Below are 16,065 nucleotides of genomic sequence, written 5' to 3' on the forward strand. Positions count from 1 at the left end.
TTAAGTGAACATTAAATAAAGTGACACTTAAGGAAGGAGTGATTTCTACTGTTAGAGAAGGAAGTTGTGTTAGCTTAAATGGAACTTACCGGCTCAGGCAGTAATCCATTTTAATGTTTGTACCCCTCAAATTACCCATTTAAATATTAGGCTCATACCACTTACCTTTTTTAAAGATCCTATGTGCTTTTATTTTCCTAGGACCTGCCCTATTAAAATGTAAGTAATAAAGGTATAAAAAGTTATAAATGCAAGTCGCCCTTTGAAAGGCTAATTTTTTCATATCTTTTATTTGGTTTATAAAATTCACATTTTATTTTAAAACATTGCAGAGTAGAAGAATTACAGTCACAATTTCTTGGCACCATGATAGCATTATTGTGGTAGTACTGGCTAGACAAGGGAATGGTATGTGAAATTCATTAAGATAAATACTTTCCATGAGGGCAAATCTTGAAGATTAGAAAGTGTAGGTTCACAATACAAACTGGAAGTTTTATAACAAAATCCAACATTTAGTATAAATGGCTTTTAAATAAGAGCCCAAACTAAATGAAGCAAATTGTATTGCTGTCATAAAAGCTTGACTACAAAAAGCCCAAAAATCAATGGTGATTAAACACGAGTTTTGAATAACAAAGAATTTAAGGGGGAACTGAAAATCATGGTTTTAATTGTTGAGTGAAACCCAGCTTTGGAATTTAAGCAAAATCATATTTTAAGATTTGTACTAATAAGCACAGTAATAAAAAACCTAGTATTTGAAATTTCATTTGCTTATTCTCATTTTTAACAATCATAAAAATGTTAATCATCCCATCAGTACAAAACAGTTCAAGAATATAATTCTCTTGACAGTATTTCTGTTGGCATTCAAGAAAGACCACCTAAAAATCTGTACAGCAGTTTAACTGAAGACCTCAAAAGCTAACTGGATATGGAGAAAAATCCTCAAAATCCTGGTTTCACACTTCGGCAATTTTGAAAATTAATTTTAAACCCTAGTGAAAATATATATACTTAGAGGAAAGGATCCTGCAGAATAAGTTACCCCATCTTAGGTGGGAGGAGGGTGGACATGAGTAATTCACTAAATGTAATGCTAGGGAGTAACCAAAGATTCCTATCTAACCTGTTAAGGTTCACAGACTTAAAGTGCATGGCTGAAGTTAATACCAAAGTGGGGGGAAAAAAGGATCTCCCAAGTGGTGATGCTGTTCAAAGGATTAATTATACAAAGGTAACATTTTACATATTCTTGGTGTGCTACAAGTATGGTAAAACAGGATTAGTGTTTATTAATCTTTCATGCTTGAAACAGATGATGTATTTCATGGCAGGGCTGATACTTCACTCTATACATAACTGCAGTAGTGGATCACTACATTGTAATGCTTCCTAAAAGTTACTGGAATGGAAATAGAATAAAGTTTTTCATTACTCAAATCCTATCAAAGGCAAACTATTTGAGATTTCTCCTTTAATGCTTAGAGGAGAATCAGTCAGGAGCCTGTAATCGCTTACTATTAAACATTTTTTTCTGGGGATGGATTTTTTTCTTTTTAATTTAAAGAGGTGTGAGCCCTCCCTAAAAAAAGTTAGCAATTTGGCGAGTCAGGTGTAGCATATGGAAAGTTGTGCAAGTAACAATGTAAAAGGCTGGTTTAACTTCCTTTCAAAATAAGGAAAAAGTTGAGGTAAAATAATACCTCTTTAACCTACTATATCTGAAAAGTATAAATACATTGATTAGAAAAGGACCAAAAGGAAATTTTATAGGATAAAATAATTGGCCTTTTCTCATGCAAAATGGGCAAGTAATTAAGGTTGAAACCTTAGCAAGCTAATGAAAAGTCTGTTGAACTGGAATATTAATACTTCTAAAAAGTCCAATGCATTTCTGATCTGAGAACTGTGAAGCTTTAAAGTGCATTAAAATTACAGGCACCATCAAATACCAACTTGACAATATGCAGAATAAAAGAATCTGAATCCCTATTTTTAAGAAGGCCTTTACAAAATAAGGCAAATGTGTGTTCTGCTGTCTGGCCTTTTTATTGGCTTTATAAGTTACATGATTATTACATCAATTAGGAATTAAGCGAGTTATTTTAAAGCATGCCCTGTTGAAAGTTCTTTTTGAATAACAGTGAGCTATTCTACAGCTTCTAATTCCCATGAACTGAATACATGGAAGATAAAACATACCAATACGGTCTGAAAGCTGCTTAAGAAGGGCTATCTAAATACATCATGTACATGGTTCATACATTAACCGTTCATTGTAGGTACTTTCATACACAAGGACTTAATTCTGGAGTCTTATGGCAAATTAGATGAGCATCTCTGGATCAGCAATGCATGACAGGAATCACAAACCCGTACTGGCTTTGGTGAAGAAGGCAAAGGCAGTTCATTGTCAGAGCAAGCATTACAGAAAATTTCCCCACAGTTTCTACAGTGGTGCTATTAAATGGAAAAATCAAAGAAAAAAACAGTTAAATTAGAAGCCATGTTTGCATCAAGTCCTTTGGACTCACTTCCTATCTCCCTTACCTTTCTCTTAGAGAGAGAGAATTCCTTTTCACAAAGTTTACAATGTGTTGCTTCTTTGTCTTTCAACCAAACCAGTCCCTAGAAGGAAGAAGCATGAATATTAATGCTCAAATTGTTAACAGTTTAAAAATTACATGTGAAAACATTTTCAACCAAGAACATCCTGTAGGAAGAGAGAGAGGACTTGGAAATGAGTCCTTTGAGAGAGACTGAAATAGCTGGAGAATAAGTGTGGGATTTGCTTCAAAATAATCTGGGTGAGGAGGAAGGGATAGGGGTTGAATATAAATACAAGATAGGCCATACACTGTTAAATATTGAAACTGGGTAATGGGTTTTTCTCTGTACAATTGTTTATGTTTGGACATTTCCATTATAAAATGTTTAAAAATTAATGGGAATTTTCTTTAAGGAATAAAGAGCCTTAGTGATTAGTCCAAAATTTAAGGATACATTTTCACTATGAAATGCATATGAGTTTGGCATTATGTATACCACAGTAAGTCCTTAAAATTTGAAGAGAATTTGGAAATGAGATGTTAGAATTCATTATTTTAGAGGAGACTTCACCTTAAATTAAGTCTTACATGGCTATTAATTTCCCTTAAATTCTATAACAAATGTAATGGCTACTGTGTAGATGAGTAGAAAACGTATGTACTGTAAGTTATTAACAGGTGAGAGTGTGACACCTGAAATTTCTCAATTGACCCATTCTTAACCCATCTAAGATCCTGGCTAGGAACACTTTTTTCCTTACAAAAGCAGTTTTGTTAAATGATGCCAGTTTTATATGAGAAGACCCAGGTGAAGGAACAGTCTTCAATGCTTCTGATTCATCTCATTACATAACTAAGCCACGTCGCTGCTGCTGAGGAACCAAGTACAGCTGACCCTTGAACAACTGGGGGTTAGGGGTGCTGAACTACACGTCGACAAAAATCTGCATATAACTCTTGATTCTCCCCAAAACTTTGTATTTAATAACCTATTGTTGACCAGAAGCCTTACCAATAACAGTTAACATATATACTGTATATATGTATTACATGTGTACATATACTATTTTATTCTTACAATAAAGTAAGCTAGAGGGGGGAAAAAAAACGTGGATAGCTCCTATCAGACACACCAGTAAAGAATCAAATGACTTGTAGAGTATGTTTTTAAAGCAAGACAGGGCCTTAAAGATAATCCAATGCAACTAGTTGAATGCCATTAAAAAGGAAAGCGACTTCCCAAATGTCCAAAAGCCTAGTGGAAGCGCTTTGCTTCCTGCCAAGCTACAGGATCATGACCTGAGCTGAAGGCAGACAGTTAACCAACTGAGCCACCCAGGCGCCCTATGCTAGTGTTAAGTTGTATTTATACAGTTATATACACGGTATGTTTCATAATGAAAATTTTACAGAGCTTAAATAATGACAGTTGGGCAGACATCTCTACCCATCCAAAAAAAAAATGTGAGAGCAAAATAAAAGGCATATACACAGATGCACAAATTCTTAAAACCTTTATCTTTTCAACTCAGCATTTTCCAGGAAGCTACCAAAGGATGCATTTCCCAAAACAAGGGAGTAAACCAAGAAAGAACTCAAAAGGGTTCAGGTAATAGGAACCCTAACATATGAGAAGGATAAAAGGAATACTAAGAATGGCAGCAAAGGAAAATGTCAGGACAAGGGTGACCAGACCAGACTGAAGCAGGAGAGCAAAGAACTCCATGAGGATGACTCCAAGGAAAAAAGAACGAAATAATTAACTGATTCATTTTGCCATAGGAAAAACTTTATTTTATTTATTTGAGAGAGCTTGAGCAGGAGAGAACACAAGCAGGGTGAAGGGCAGAGGGAGAAGCACACTCCCCACTGAACAGGGAGCCCAATGTGGGACTCAATCCCAGTACTCCGGGATCATGACCTGAGCCGAAGGCAGACACTTTAAGCCACCCAGGCACCTCAACATGGGAAAAACTTTATAATCAAGAAGCATGTTGGGGGCGCCTGGGTGGCTCAGGTGGTTGGGCGTCTGCCTTCGGCTCAGGTCATGATCCCAGGGTCCTGGGATCAAGTCCCGCATCGGGCTCCCTGCTCCTTGGGAGCCTGCTTCTCCCTCTGCTTCTCTCTCTCCCCCTCTGTCTCTCATGAATAAATAAAATCTTTAAAAAAAAAAAAAAAAGCATGTTGGGGGGGTGCCTGGGTAGCTCGGTTGAGCGACTGCCTTCGGCTCAGGTCATGATCCTGGAGTCTCTGGGTCGAGTCCCGCATCGGGCTCCCTGCTCGGCAGGCAGTCTGCTTCTCCCTCTGGCCCTCCCCGCTCTCATGTACTTTCTCTCTCTCAAATAAATAAAATCTTTAAAAAAAAAAAAATTTACATTCTAAAAAAAAAAAAGCATGGAGTCCCGCATCGGGCTCCCCGCTCAGTGGGAAGCCTGCTTCTCCCTCTGCCTCTGCGTGCTGCTCCCTCTGCTTGTGCTCCTTCTGTCAAACAAATAAAATCTAAAAAAAAAGAAAAAGAAAAAAAAAAAAAGCATGCCGGGGAAAACATAAATACAAATATAAATAAATAAAGCAAGCAAGCAAGTTAGGGGTGGGGTGGCTAAGTGGCTCAGTCGGTGGAGCATCCGACTCTTGGTTCCTGCTTAAGTCATGATGGAGCCCTGCGTTGAGCCCCAACTTGGGGCTCTGTGTTCAGTGTGGAGTCTGCTTGTCTCTCTCCCTCTGCCCACCCCTCCCCGACTATCACACCCTATCAAATTTTTTTTTTTTTTAGATTTTATTTATTTGTCGGAGAGAGAGGGCACGAGCAGGGAGAGGGATAGGCAGAGGGAGAAGAAAGCTGCCCGCTGAGCAAGGAGCTCAATGCAGGACTTGATCCCAGGAACCTGGGATCACGACCTGAGCCGAAGGCAGATGCTTAACTAACAGCCACCTGGGTGTTCCCCCCCCCCCCCAAAAAAAAAACTGTTATAAAGGTGTTTGAAGGTATAAGAAAACTCAGATGCTCTAATACAACAAAACTTTTTTTTCAATTTTTTAAAATTCAATTTAGTTAACATATAGTATATTATTAGTTTCAGGGGAAAGGCAATTATTAACTCCAGAGGAAAAAAGAAACAGTTCAAGAAAGAAAATATAATCACAATAAACTACATGGCCCAGCAAAGAACAATATTTAAATAGTCGAAGAATATACAGTAAATGAATTCCATTAAAACTTTTAATTATATTGGGAGGACAATGAGCAAACAGACCAGGGTGAGAGTGGGCAAAACTCCTCATCCACCATGTTAACCAGGCTATATAGATAGGTCTAAAATAGGTCTTAAATAAATGAGTGAATAATATATACTGCCTATTATTTAGAAATAGGGGGGTAAAGCCAAAAGGAACTAAAAGAATCGGAAGTCGCCCCCTTCAGGTGGCAGAAGCTAGGTTGGATGAGGGACAAGGGGGTGAAGAACAGGAGACTACTACTTTTTTTAATTCTTTCTAGCACTACTTGACTTTTTAAATTATTTTCATGTAACACTTCGCTAAAAAAACAGAATGGGAAGCTGTGTGGTAGAAGGTAATCTCACTGAACCACTCAGAGAGAGACTATTTCCTTCTATGTTGTAGAAGGGATTCTTGCCTCCACACGCATTCAGAACCATACACTGAACCACTGTACTAATCACTTTTCACACATATTAACCTCTGTATTCAAAGCAACCCTGTGCAAAATCCTCTGCGCGTTTCAGAAGCCATTCAGAAGAGGGAACAAACTCCATGAAGGGGAGACTTGTTGACGGTCAAAACTACTAACAGACCAGCACAGGGACTCAAGGACTCTCAAAGGCGGTTTCACTCCATCAGGCCATGCTTTGTAGGAAGGTAGACAAAGTTCTCCCCAAGGTCATTTCCAATATGATTACTGACTGCTTCTAGAGGCATAATGGGGGGAGCCGGATCCCCAACTTCCCAACTCCCCGTTGGTGCTTCTGCCTCCACACATCCCGGGACTCAGTAATAGTACCTTAGATTTATATAGGCTTTACCTTCTAGTGGAGACTCACATATATCTCTACTTTCCTACTTGAGGAAAACACTTTCTACTCACCTGCAGTGCTTTGTTGGCTTCTTTTATATCTTCTATTTTAAGTTTTGATCTGAAAAGATTACAAATGGGTCCATGTTTCAGTAAATATATTACATATAGAACATCTAGCAATTCATTAAGGTATTGGTTTTTCATAGAATATAAAACTGTATATACTACATGATTCTAATGATCTTCTTTGACTAGTGGGATTTTATTTTATATTTTCCTATATTCTCTAAATGTCCTAAGCAAAAATGTCCTTTTTAAATTTAAAAATTGCTTTAACAAAAGAATACTGGCATTTTCATGTGGTTTGGACAGTATCAGTAAACGCTATTTACTGTGAGCTCACAGGGTGCCAGACTTCATGCTCTATGACCTTTGCATGTATATGCTCATTTAATCTTCAAACAAAACAAACAAACCTATTTTAAAACCTTTTTTTTTTTTTAAAGATTTTATTTATTTGACAGAAACACAGCGAGAGAGGGAACACAAGCAGGGGAGTGGGAGGGGAAGCAGCAGCTTCCCGCTGAGCAGGGAGCCCGATGTGGGGATCGATCCCAGGACCCTGGAACCATGACCTGAGCCGAAGGCAGACACATAACAACTGAGCCACCCAGATGCCCCAAAAAACTCACCTATTTTAAAGATCAATCAATAAGGTGAGGCCTGATGAGGTTTCATCACTCGTAACAGGTCACAGAGGTAGTAACTGGGGAAGCCAGGATTCAAACCCTGGTCTTTATGACATTAAAGCCCATGCTAGCCATTATACACACAGTTTCTCTACCAGAAGCAAAAGAATGGTAAGAGTGGGAATATTAAGGAAAATAGAATTGTGATACTTTTCACTTTTTGCAAATATATGTCAATGAACATGCAGATTATAAATAGCAATAATTATCTGTGATCCTACTACCCAGAGAGGATAATCTACATGTTGATGAGTACATGTATATTTAAAATTTATTTAAATTCAATTAATTAACATAGTGTATTATTGGTTTCAGAGGTAGAGGTCAGTGATTCAGCCATCTTATATAACACCCAGTGCTCATTACATCATCTGCCTCCTTAATGCCTTTCACCCAGTTACCCCATCCCCCCGAGTATGTGTATATTTTATTTTTTTTTAATTTTTATTGTTATGTTAATCACCATATATTACATCATTAGTTTTTGGTGCAGAGTATGTGTATATTTTAAATGGAGTCATCATTTATATAGTTTTCCATAAACAGCTCTTTTCAGGTACTAATATATCCTGAAAGGCTGAGAGCTATTGACTTGTCATTAAGTATCTGCCACATCATTATAGTAAAATGGTTACACGGTAACAATGAAAAATATAGTTTATATAATTATCTACTGCTGAACTTTCAACTTATTTCAAATTTCTCACCACAAAAATTGTTCATTAAAATTGGAATGACCAAAATATTTGTATTATTTTTCTTAGGAAAACAACTTAAAAATGAAATTACTGGATCAAAAGGTACATCAAGTCTCTGCTCCTGAGGCAGGAAATTGCTTCATACTACAAGTGCTCCTTGTTCTAAGACCAAAAAAAAAAAAAACAAACCAAAAATGTTAGTTTTTTTTTTATCTGGTTCATACTTCTACCATGGGAATAATCAATGTAAAACTACACAGATTAAAAATACAAACACAATACTAAAATTTTCTTGGCTAAATTCACATCCACAAAATGTGCCTAAAGAAAACTGACGCTGGGGGGAATAATAGCCAAAGCAGTAACTGTGCTACACAGAAAACCTGAATATGGAATAAAAGTAGCTTAATGGCATTTGCTACAGAGATCGTTATGGAAATTCACTGGTGTTGCTATATTTCTGGTTAAAATGCCTTTATTCACAAATATGGACACTGAAGATATTGCCCCCCTCTGATACGAGTTGCCAAACCAACCTAAAGAAAGGAGTAGCAGTTACAGTTCCAATAAACACAATGTACAAGAACATCTCCTCTCTGTAGGGAGGAAACAGAGGTCCATATCATTTATTTTAATTAGCTTCTAGAAATATTTAATTGTGTAAAAATATTTGACCACAGCATGAAAACAGCATAGGGAAGGGCCAAGGTAAAACATGAGGCTATAATAAATGTGATACAATCAATTATGATACTATAGGAAAAACACCCAGAAATGATACAGTCTCTGATAATCCTGAAACCTCTGCTTTGAGGAAAGAAAAAAAAAATCTGTAATTTTCTTTACATGGAAAGAATATCTTTTACAGACTACTACATTTGGAAGAGTCCTGGAAATTTATTTTTCTAAACTAAAAATTCTTCCTGTTGGAATTTAAGCCTTGATGAGGATAAGAGAAAAGCTGGTTATCATCCTTCACATATTTTAAACCCAGTCATTATAACAGATATATTAGTTTAGATTCTCTTCCTTGAATATTCCATTCTAATATTTCATGTTCCAAATTTTCTTCAAATGTGAACAGCTCACTTTCATTTTGTTTAATCCTAATTCATCTCTACAACATAATTTATTCAGAATAACATTTAAAACCTTTCAAAATTTATCAAAAATTCTTAAGAATCCTTTAATAAGAAATCAGTAAGAGTAAATACTTCATTAGTAAGTATTTTTCTAGTTAAAATTAATTATTTACATTTAAAATCACAGGTTCAGAAAGTGAGCACTAGAAAGTAATTTTCACATCCAACCTCATCTGACAAGAAAACTGATATTTTGGTTGTGATAAGCAAAGGTACTGTGCTAGGGGTTTTCACATGCTTATTCTCAATTAGAAAAAAAACCCTTTGGGGATTTTATAACACTCCATTTTACAAATGTGGAACTGGGCTTAAAGGTGTTAAATAACCCTAAGTCACAAAACTAGTAAATGGCAGAGGAATACTTATTCCCGTGAGTGATACTAATGAATACTAATTTTTAAGTTTAATCATTACTTGAAAACACACTCTTGCATGGTTCTTTCCGAAACCTGTATTTTCCCTTTTAATAAAATTAAATATGGTTCATATTATTCCAAATGACCTTTATCCTCCCACTCTGCATTTTAAATAATACCCAAATGGACTATATAAATAAAGGCTTCTGGTAAATTAGAAGCAAAGATTAAAAAGTACTGATCCAACCTCAGTCCCTCCTCATCAACAAATTTTTAAAAAGATAATCATCACCCTGTGTGTCAGGGAGGAACCCGATCGCTTATAATCACAGGAGCCGGAGGATGAAGAGGAAGAATAAAAGTATTTCCCAGATGACCTGGTGCGCTATGGGAAGCCTCACAGGGGCCGCTGTCCCTCCTCCAGCCCTGATAATGACTCTCACCACTCAAGAGGACTACGGTTAAGAAAGGATAAAACGGGAGGGGGAGGGGGAAAGAAAGAAAGAAAGGGATAAAAGCAGTTCTGACTCAAAGCTGGTCCAATGCATGTCCCAGAGACTATGGCCCCAGGAACAGCAGAGGAAAACTAATAAATCTGTGGCATAACAACTCAAAGATTAACAAGGAAAAAACATTACCAAAAATGAAGTAAAAAGACAAAAGACAAACAGAAGATGTACAATGTGTACAATTTTTAAAATCCCCTAAGAAAAAGATGAGCAACCAAAAATATGCACAGGATATAAACAGGCAGTAAACTATAAACACAAAGGGAACACGAATAAATACAGATGTTCAGGAGCACCTGGCTGGCTCCATCCGTGGAGCATCCAACACTTGCTTGATCTCGGGGTTGTAGGTTTGAGCCCCACATTGGGTATAGAGATTACTTAAATAGATAAAAATAGATGCTCAACTGTGCTTATGGTTAAAGAAATACAAATCAAAACAGTAAGATTTTCAACTATCAGACTGGCAAAAACATTCTCTCCTACTAATATTGGAAATATTGAAGGGGTCTGATATTGGAGAGAGAGGATAATTTGGCACTACCAGAATTTTTTTAAAGCACATTCTTTTTGGCCCAGCAATCACCTTTAGGAACCTACTCTTCAGATATATTCATTAAAGTGTATCAACACAAACATACAAGGATTTCACAGCATTATCATTTATAAAAGAAAAAAAATTAGAAAGTTTAAATTATAGCACACCCATCCCATGGAACATCTCGATGTACTGATATGGAAAAACCTTTAACATATTCTTAAGTTAAAAAACAAACTCACAAACTTCAGAAGAACATGCATACAGTAGTTACAGTGGAGCTTGGCATGTGTAAAAAAAAAACTTAATAAAAAAAAAACTTAGTCAAAATAACCCTTGAAAATTCCTTAAATAGCCCATAAAGTTCAGTATAGATTGTTGAGTATGTCCAACCCTGAGCAGTAATTTTCACGCAAACCAAAAACTGAGAAACAACAAACTAGACTAAAGGAAAAAGGGGAAAAAAGTGAATTCAGAGGTGCCTGGTTGGCTCAATTGGAAGAACACGCGATTCTTTAAGTAGGCTCCACGCTAGGCCTACTCAATGCAGGGCTTGAACTCACGATCCTGAGATCAAAACCAGAGCCAAGATCAAGAGATGGATGTTTAAGGGCACCTGGGCGGCTCAGTCGTTAAGCGTCTGCCTTCGGCTCAGGTCATGATCCCAGGGTCCTGGGATGGAGTCCCGCATTGGGCTCCCTGCTCGGCAGGAAGCCTGCTTCTCCCTCTCCCACTCCCCCTGCTTGTGTTCCTGCTCTTGCTGTCTCTCTCTGTCAAATAAATAAATAAAATCTTAAAAAAAAAAAAAAAAAAAGAGATGGATGTTTAACCGACTGAGCCACCCAGGTGCCCTGAGCATGCAACTCTTGATCTCAGGCTTGTAGATTCGAGCTCCACATTGGGTGTAGAGCTTACTTAAAATCTTAAAAAAAAAAAAAAAAAAGAGTGAGGAATCAGAGGGTATCATGCTAAGTGAAATAAGTCAGAGAAAGACAAATATATGATTTCACTCATATGTGGAATTTAAGAAACAAAACAGATGTACAAAGGGGAAGGGGAGGTAAAACTAAGAACTGAGAGGGAGGCAAACCGTAAGAGACTCTATAGTTAAGAGAACAAACTGAGGGCTGCTGTGGGGTGGGGGGGGGTGGGCTAAATGGGTGATGGGGATTAAGGAGGGCACTTACTGGGATGAGCACTAGGTGTTACGTGTGAAGTGATGAATCACTAAATTCTACTCTTGAAATCGTAATACTACATGTTAATTAATTTGAACTTAAAATCTAAAAAGTGAATTCAGCTATCTAAACATTAAAATGATCATGTCTTTAATAAACTATACAGTCTTTAGCGTTGCGCGCAAGATGGGTGGAAGGTAATATACACATTCCCCTTTTACTATTCTAGTCTGTTTTAATATTAAACCTTTATGATCTTAAATGTAAATATTATTTTTGTTGTGGGGATTGTGCATTGCTGAGTCCTTGGCGCTTGGAATACTGCCTGGCACGTAATACAAGCTTAGTATTTGTCAAATAAATAAATGGGAAATAAGGTAATAAGCACTCAGCATAGGGTCTAGGTCAAAGTGCTCATTAGGTGAATGCCAGATTAGAATTGAAATCTTGCTTATTAGACTCACAATGTAAATTGTTCTTTGAATTTACAGAAACAAAAATAGCTTTATCTTTTCTTTTTTAAAGCCAACTCTACCCCAAATGTGGAGTTCAAACTCATGACCCCAAGATCAAGAGTCACATGTTCTACTGACTGGGCCAGACAGGCACCCCGACAGGTTTATCTTTTTGAGAACTAGTATTTCCTTTTGTGGTTTTAGTGAACTACTTTCCTATGGCCTTAGAAATTGGTCTCAAGATTTCTTAATGGAACTTCATCTTTAGCAATGAAGTCTCCTTTCCAGTTACAATTTCTATTGAGTTTGTTACAAATGATATATACGTACATATGTGACTAATGATATATGATGAGATATTCACATAAATTTTGTTACGAGGTTCACTAAGGCTCACTAACTTTGAGGATTGATACTTGGGAGAGGGAGGAAATTGTGCTATTTGAATTTTTAACCATATAAAACATCAAAGGGGTTTATACCAGTGATAAGATTATGGGCACTATAGCTTTCTTTTACTTTTCTGTGTTAAAAAAAAAAGTGATTTTTTTTTTTTTTTTTTTTTTTTTAACATGGCAGTGATACATTCAATACTAAACTAAGCCTTCCGGGGCTTATCCCAGATACTTGGCAATATGTTCAATCAGGGCACGAAGATGAAGCTGCTAACCCAAAACACTGACCACATGGAACAAGGAGGAAGGTGAGAAAGACAGGACACTACTTCTTGTCTTTCCAGCAACCCAGTAACACTTGGCTGCAACAGAATCAACCACACTGTATGGAGTTAAGGCCCAACTCGAGCTAAAACTCTCCACTTCTTGGGGCGCCTGGGTGGCTCAGTCGCTAAGCGTCTGCCTTCGGCTCAGGTCATGATCCTGGGGTCCTGGGATCGAACCCCACATCAGGCTCCCTGCTCCCTGGGAAGCCTGCTTCTCCCTCTCCCACTCGTGTTCCCTCTCTCACTGTGTCTCTGTCAAATAAATAAATAAAATCTTAAAAAAACAAAAACAAAAACAACTCTCCACTTCTCACAATGTTGGCTCCTTCTCAAAACAGTCTGAAAATGATCTCTTCAGATATTTTGGAAATCTGGTTTCTGTTGCTCTGGGGAAAAGATATTAAATGAACTTCTGAATTCTCTAATTTGAAGAAATGAAACAAGAGTCTTAACTTTCACCTACTGGAAAGCATTTAAAGTTAAAATGTATTAAACTGAACCTAACTTTTAACAAAATCTCTCCAATCCAGTCTTGCATGTTTAAGGTTTTTGGTTTTGATTTTAATAGTTTATATCTTTCTTTTCTATATTTAAACTCTCCTGCCTGCTTGGTTTGGCACACTCCTACCTTTATAAAAGTCAATGACTATATAGATAAAGGAAAAAAGAGAAATTACTCGCTAAGTTTGTTGCCAAGTTCTTGAAGAGCTTGCTCCTGTTCATGATATATTTTTTTCAACTGCTGATTTTCATCCTGGATGTTAAGGAACTCCTTCAAAACAATAAAAAACAGAAAACGCAATTTAAAAGAAATAAACAAGAAACTCCCCATTGTATACATACAAATAATTAGGAACATATATCCTTTAGCTTTTTATAAAAAACAGAACTCTATGTCCAAGCTTTCATAGCTGTTCCATCAACTATCACCTATTTCCCATTCATTTAATCTCCTTACTGGTTTTTTTTTTTTAAAGATTTATTTATTTGAGGTGGGGAGGGGCAGAAGGAAAGAAAGAATCTCAAGCAGACTCCCCAGTGAGCACAGAGCCCAACACAAGACTCAGGGCTCAATCCCACGATCCTGAGATCATGACCTGAGCTGAAACCAAGAGTCAGATGCTCAACCGATTGAGCTACCCAGGCACCCCATGGGTTTGTTTTGTTTTGTTTTATTTTTAAAGTAAACTCTCCACCCAATGTGGGGCTTGAACTCACGACCCCAGCCAGGCACCCCTTCTTACTGGTATTTTTAAAGATGACCAGTATATTCTGAGCCATCAGGGATGGCTCTTTGGTATAAATATAAATTATGATTTCTCTTTTTAAGTAACTTAGTTTTTTCAAAGATATAATTTTTAAAGTTTTACCACCATTTACTTTTTTAAGACTAATGATTTGTTGGGTCTCATTTCTAAGATGAGATAAGGCATCTTTCTCCTTTTGAAGATCTTCCTGCAAAGTCTGCCTCCATTCCTTCTCAATCTTCAAATCAGTTTCCAGCTGCACCCTTGAATGACAAACACACAGAAGCTTAGTGCTATTTCTCACATGACAGTTGTCTGCTTTCTTTAATAACACCACCTTTTTGATTATTTTCACTTTTGTGCATTTCTTCAGGTATTTTCTTTCATAAATATTTTTTGTAAACAAGTTCAGCAGCATAGGGTTTTCTGATCCCAACATATCAATTTATTTGCCAACCACAAAAACTCCTTCCTAAACAATAATTTGTTATTTTTAAATTCTGTGTACATAAATGCCATATGAGCATATAAAATGCCTTGAAGGGTACACACTATTAAAACTGGTTGTATCTTGGGGGAATGAAACAAAGAGAAAAATGTGAAGTTTTAATTATTTTCATTTCTCTGCCATGTACAAAATTTTACAACTAACTATTGTTCTGATAGAAGAATTACAGCAACCACTAAACCAATTAAACATCAGTCACAGAAAAATCAACCCTGGTACTTTACAGATTGCTTACAGGACAGAGCTAAGTCCAAAGAGATGTCAAGAGGAAAACTCATACAGCCTGGAAATGCCAATTCACATTTGAAAGCACTAACATCATCATTCTAACAGGTGCTATCTGGCAAAACAAAAGTAGTCAAATTCCTACACTTTAGGATACCAAAGAGAAATCATTTTGAAAATTATTGCTCATAAGTAGGTATAACAGATGAGGCATAAATAATGCTACAGTCTCTAATACTTTAAATTTTATTTTTTTAAGATTTTATTTATTTGACAGAGACACAGTGAAGAGAGGGAACACAAGCAGGGGGAGTGGGAGAGGGCGAAGCAGGCTTCCCGTGGAGCACGGAGCCCGATGCGGGGCTCGATCCCAGGACCCTGGGATCATGACCTGAGCCGAAGGCAGATGCTTAACCGATTGAGCCACCTAGGTGTCCTCTAATACTTTAAATTTTAAAAGCAATATATAATATTGAGACTATCACAATATATCATTTAAATACTCTTGTGTTGATATTCTGATTACTTTTGTTTCCTCATAAAGTTAGCATTTCTATCTATAGCCATATTATTTCTCCGTGAAGTAAATTTTAGATTTTATAATTCAGGTTGAAGAGAAGAGATTCCCCTAAATGGAATTTACAAATTGTTGATAAATACTATTTCACTACAAATTCAAAAGGAATACAGAGACAGGTATATGTTACTAAAACTGAAGTAACCAAAGTATGGAGTGCCTTGAGTGGCCACATCATCCAGAATCAGAAAAAAAACTGAGTGAAAAAGCAAAGGAAAAATATTTTTAAGTTATTATAAATATATTGTCAAAATACACATTGACCACAAGAGGCAGAAACCATAAAGGAAAAAAAAAGGAAAAATAAAACTATTTAAAACTTTAAAATGTCTAGGGGCGCCTGGGTGGTTCAGTCGTTAAGTGTCTGCCTTCGGCTCAGGTCATGATCCCAGGGTCCCGGGATCGAGCCCCGCATCGGGCTCCCTGCTCTGTGGGAAGCCTGCTTCTCCCTCTCCCCCTGCTTGTGTTCCCTCTCTTGCTGTCTCTCTGTCAAATAAATTTTAAAAAAATTAAAAATCTTAAAAAAAACTTTAAAATGTCTAAATTAAAAAAACCACTATGAACAAAGTTTAAA

General features: G+C 36.8%; 1 protein-coding gene across 8 annotated transcripts in view; it reads right to left on the bottom strand.

The window, feature by feature from the left end:
• Positions 1-202: 202 nt before the first annotated feature.
• Positions 203-16,065, bottom strand: part of RUFY2 (RUN and FYVE domain containing 2) — a 48,572-nt gene continuing 32,709 nt past the window's right edge. For all 8 annotated transcript variants that reach the window (XM_027596879.1, XM_027596884.2, XM_027596881.2 and 5 more), the window contains 5 exons: positions 14,315-14,444; positions 13,612-13,706; positions 6,658-6,706; positions 2,557-2,634; positions 203-2,466 (listed from right to left, as the gene is read on the bottom strand). In XM_027596879.1, the coding sequence (XP_027452680.1) occupies positions 2,323-2,466; positions 2,557-2,634; positions 6,658-6,706; positions 13,612-13,706; positions 14,315-14,444 (496 nt within the window). In that variant the 3' untranslated portion in view covers positions 203-2,322. The remainder of the gene's footprint in view (positions 2,467-2,556; positions 2,635-6,657; positions 6,707-13,611; positions 13,707-14,314; positions 14,445-16,065) is intronic.

The sequence above is a fragment of the Zalophus californianus genome, chromosome 15 (assembly GCF_009762305.2).
Source record: "Zalophus californianus isolate mZalCal1 chromosome 15, mZalCal1.pri.v2, whole genome shotgun sequence".
In the NCBI taxonomy this organism is placed as follows: Eukaryota; Metazoa; Chordata; class Mammalia; order Carnivora; family Otariidae; genus Zalophus; species Zalophus californianus.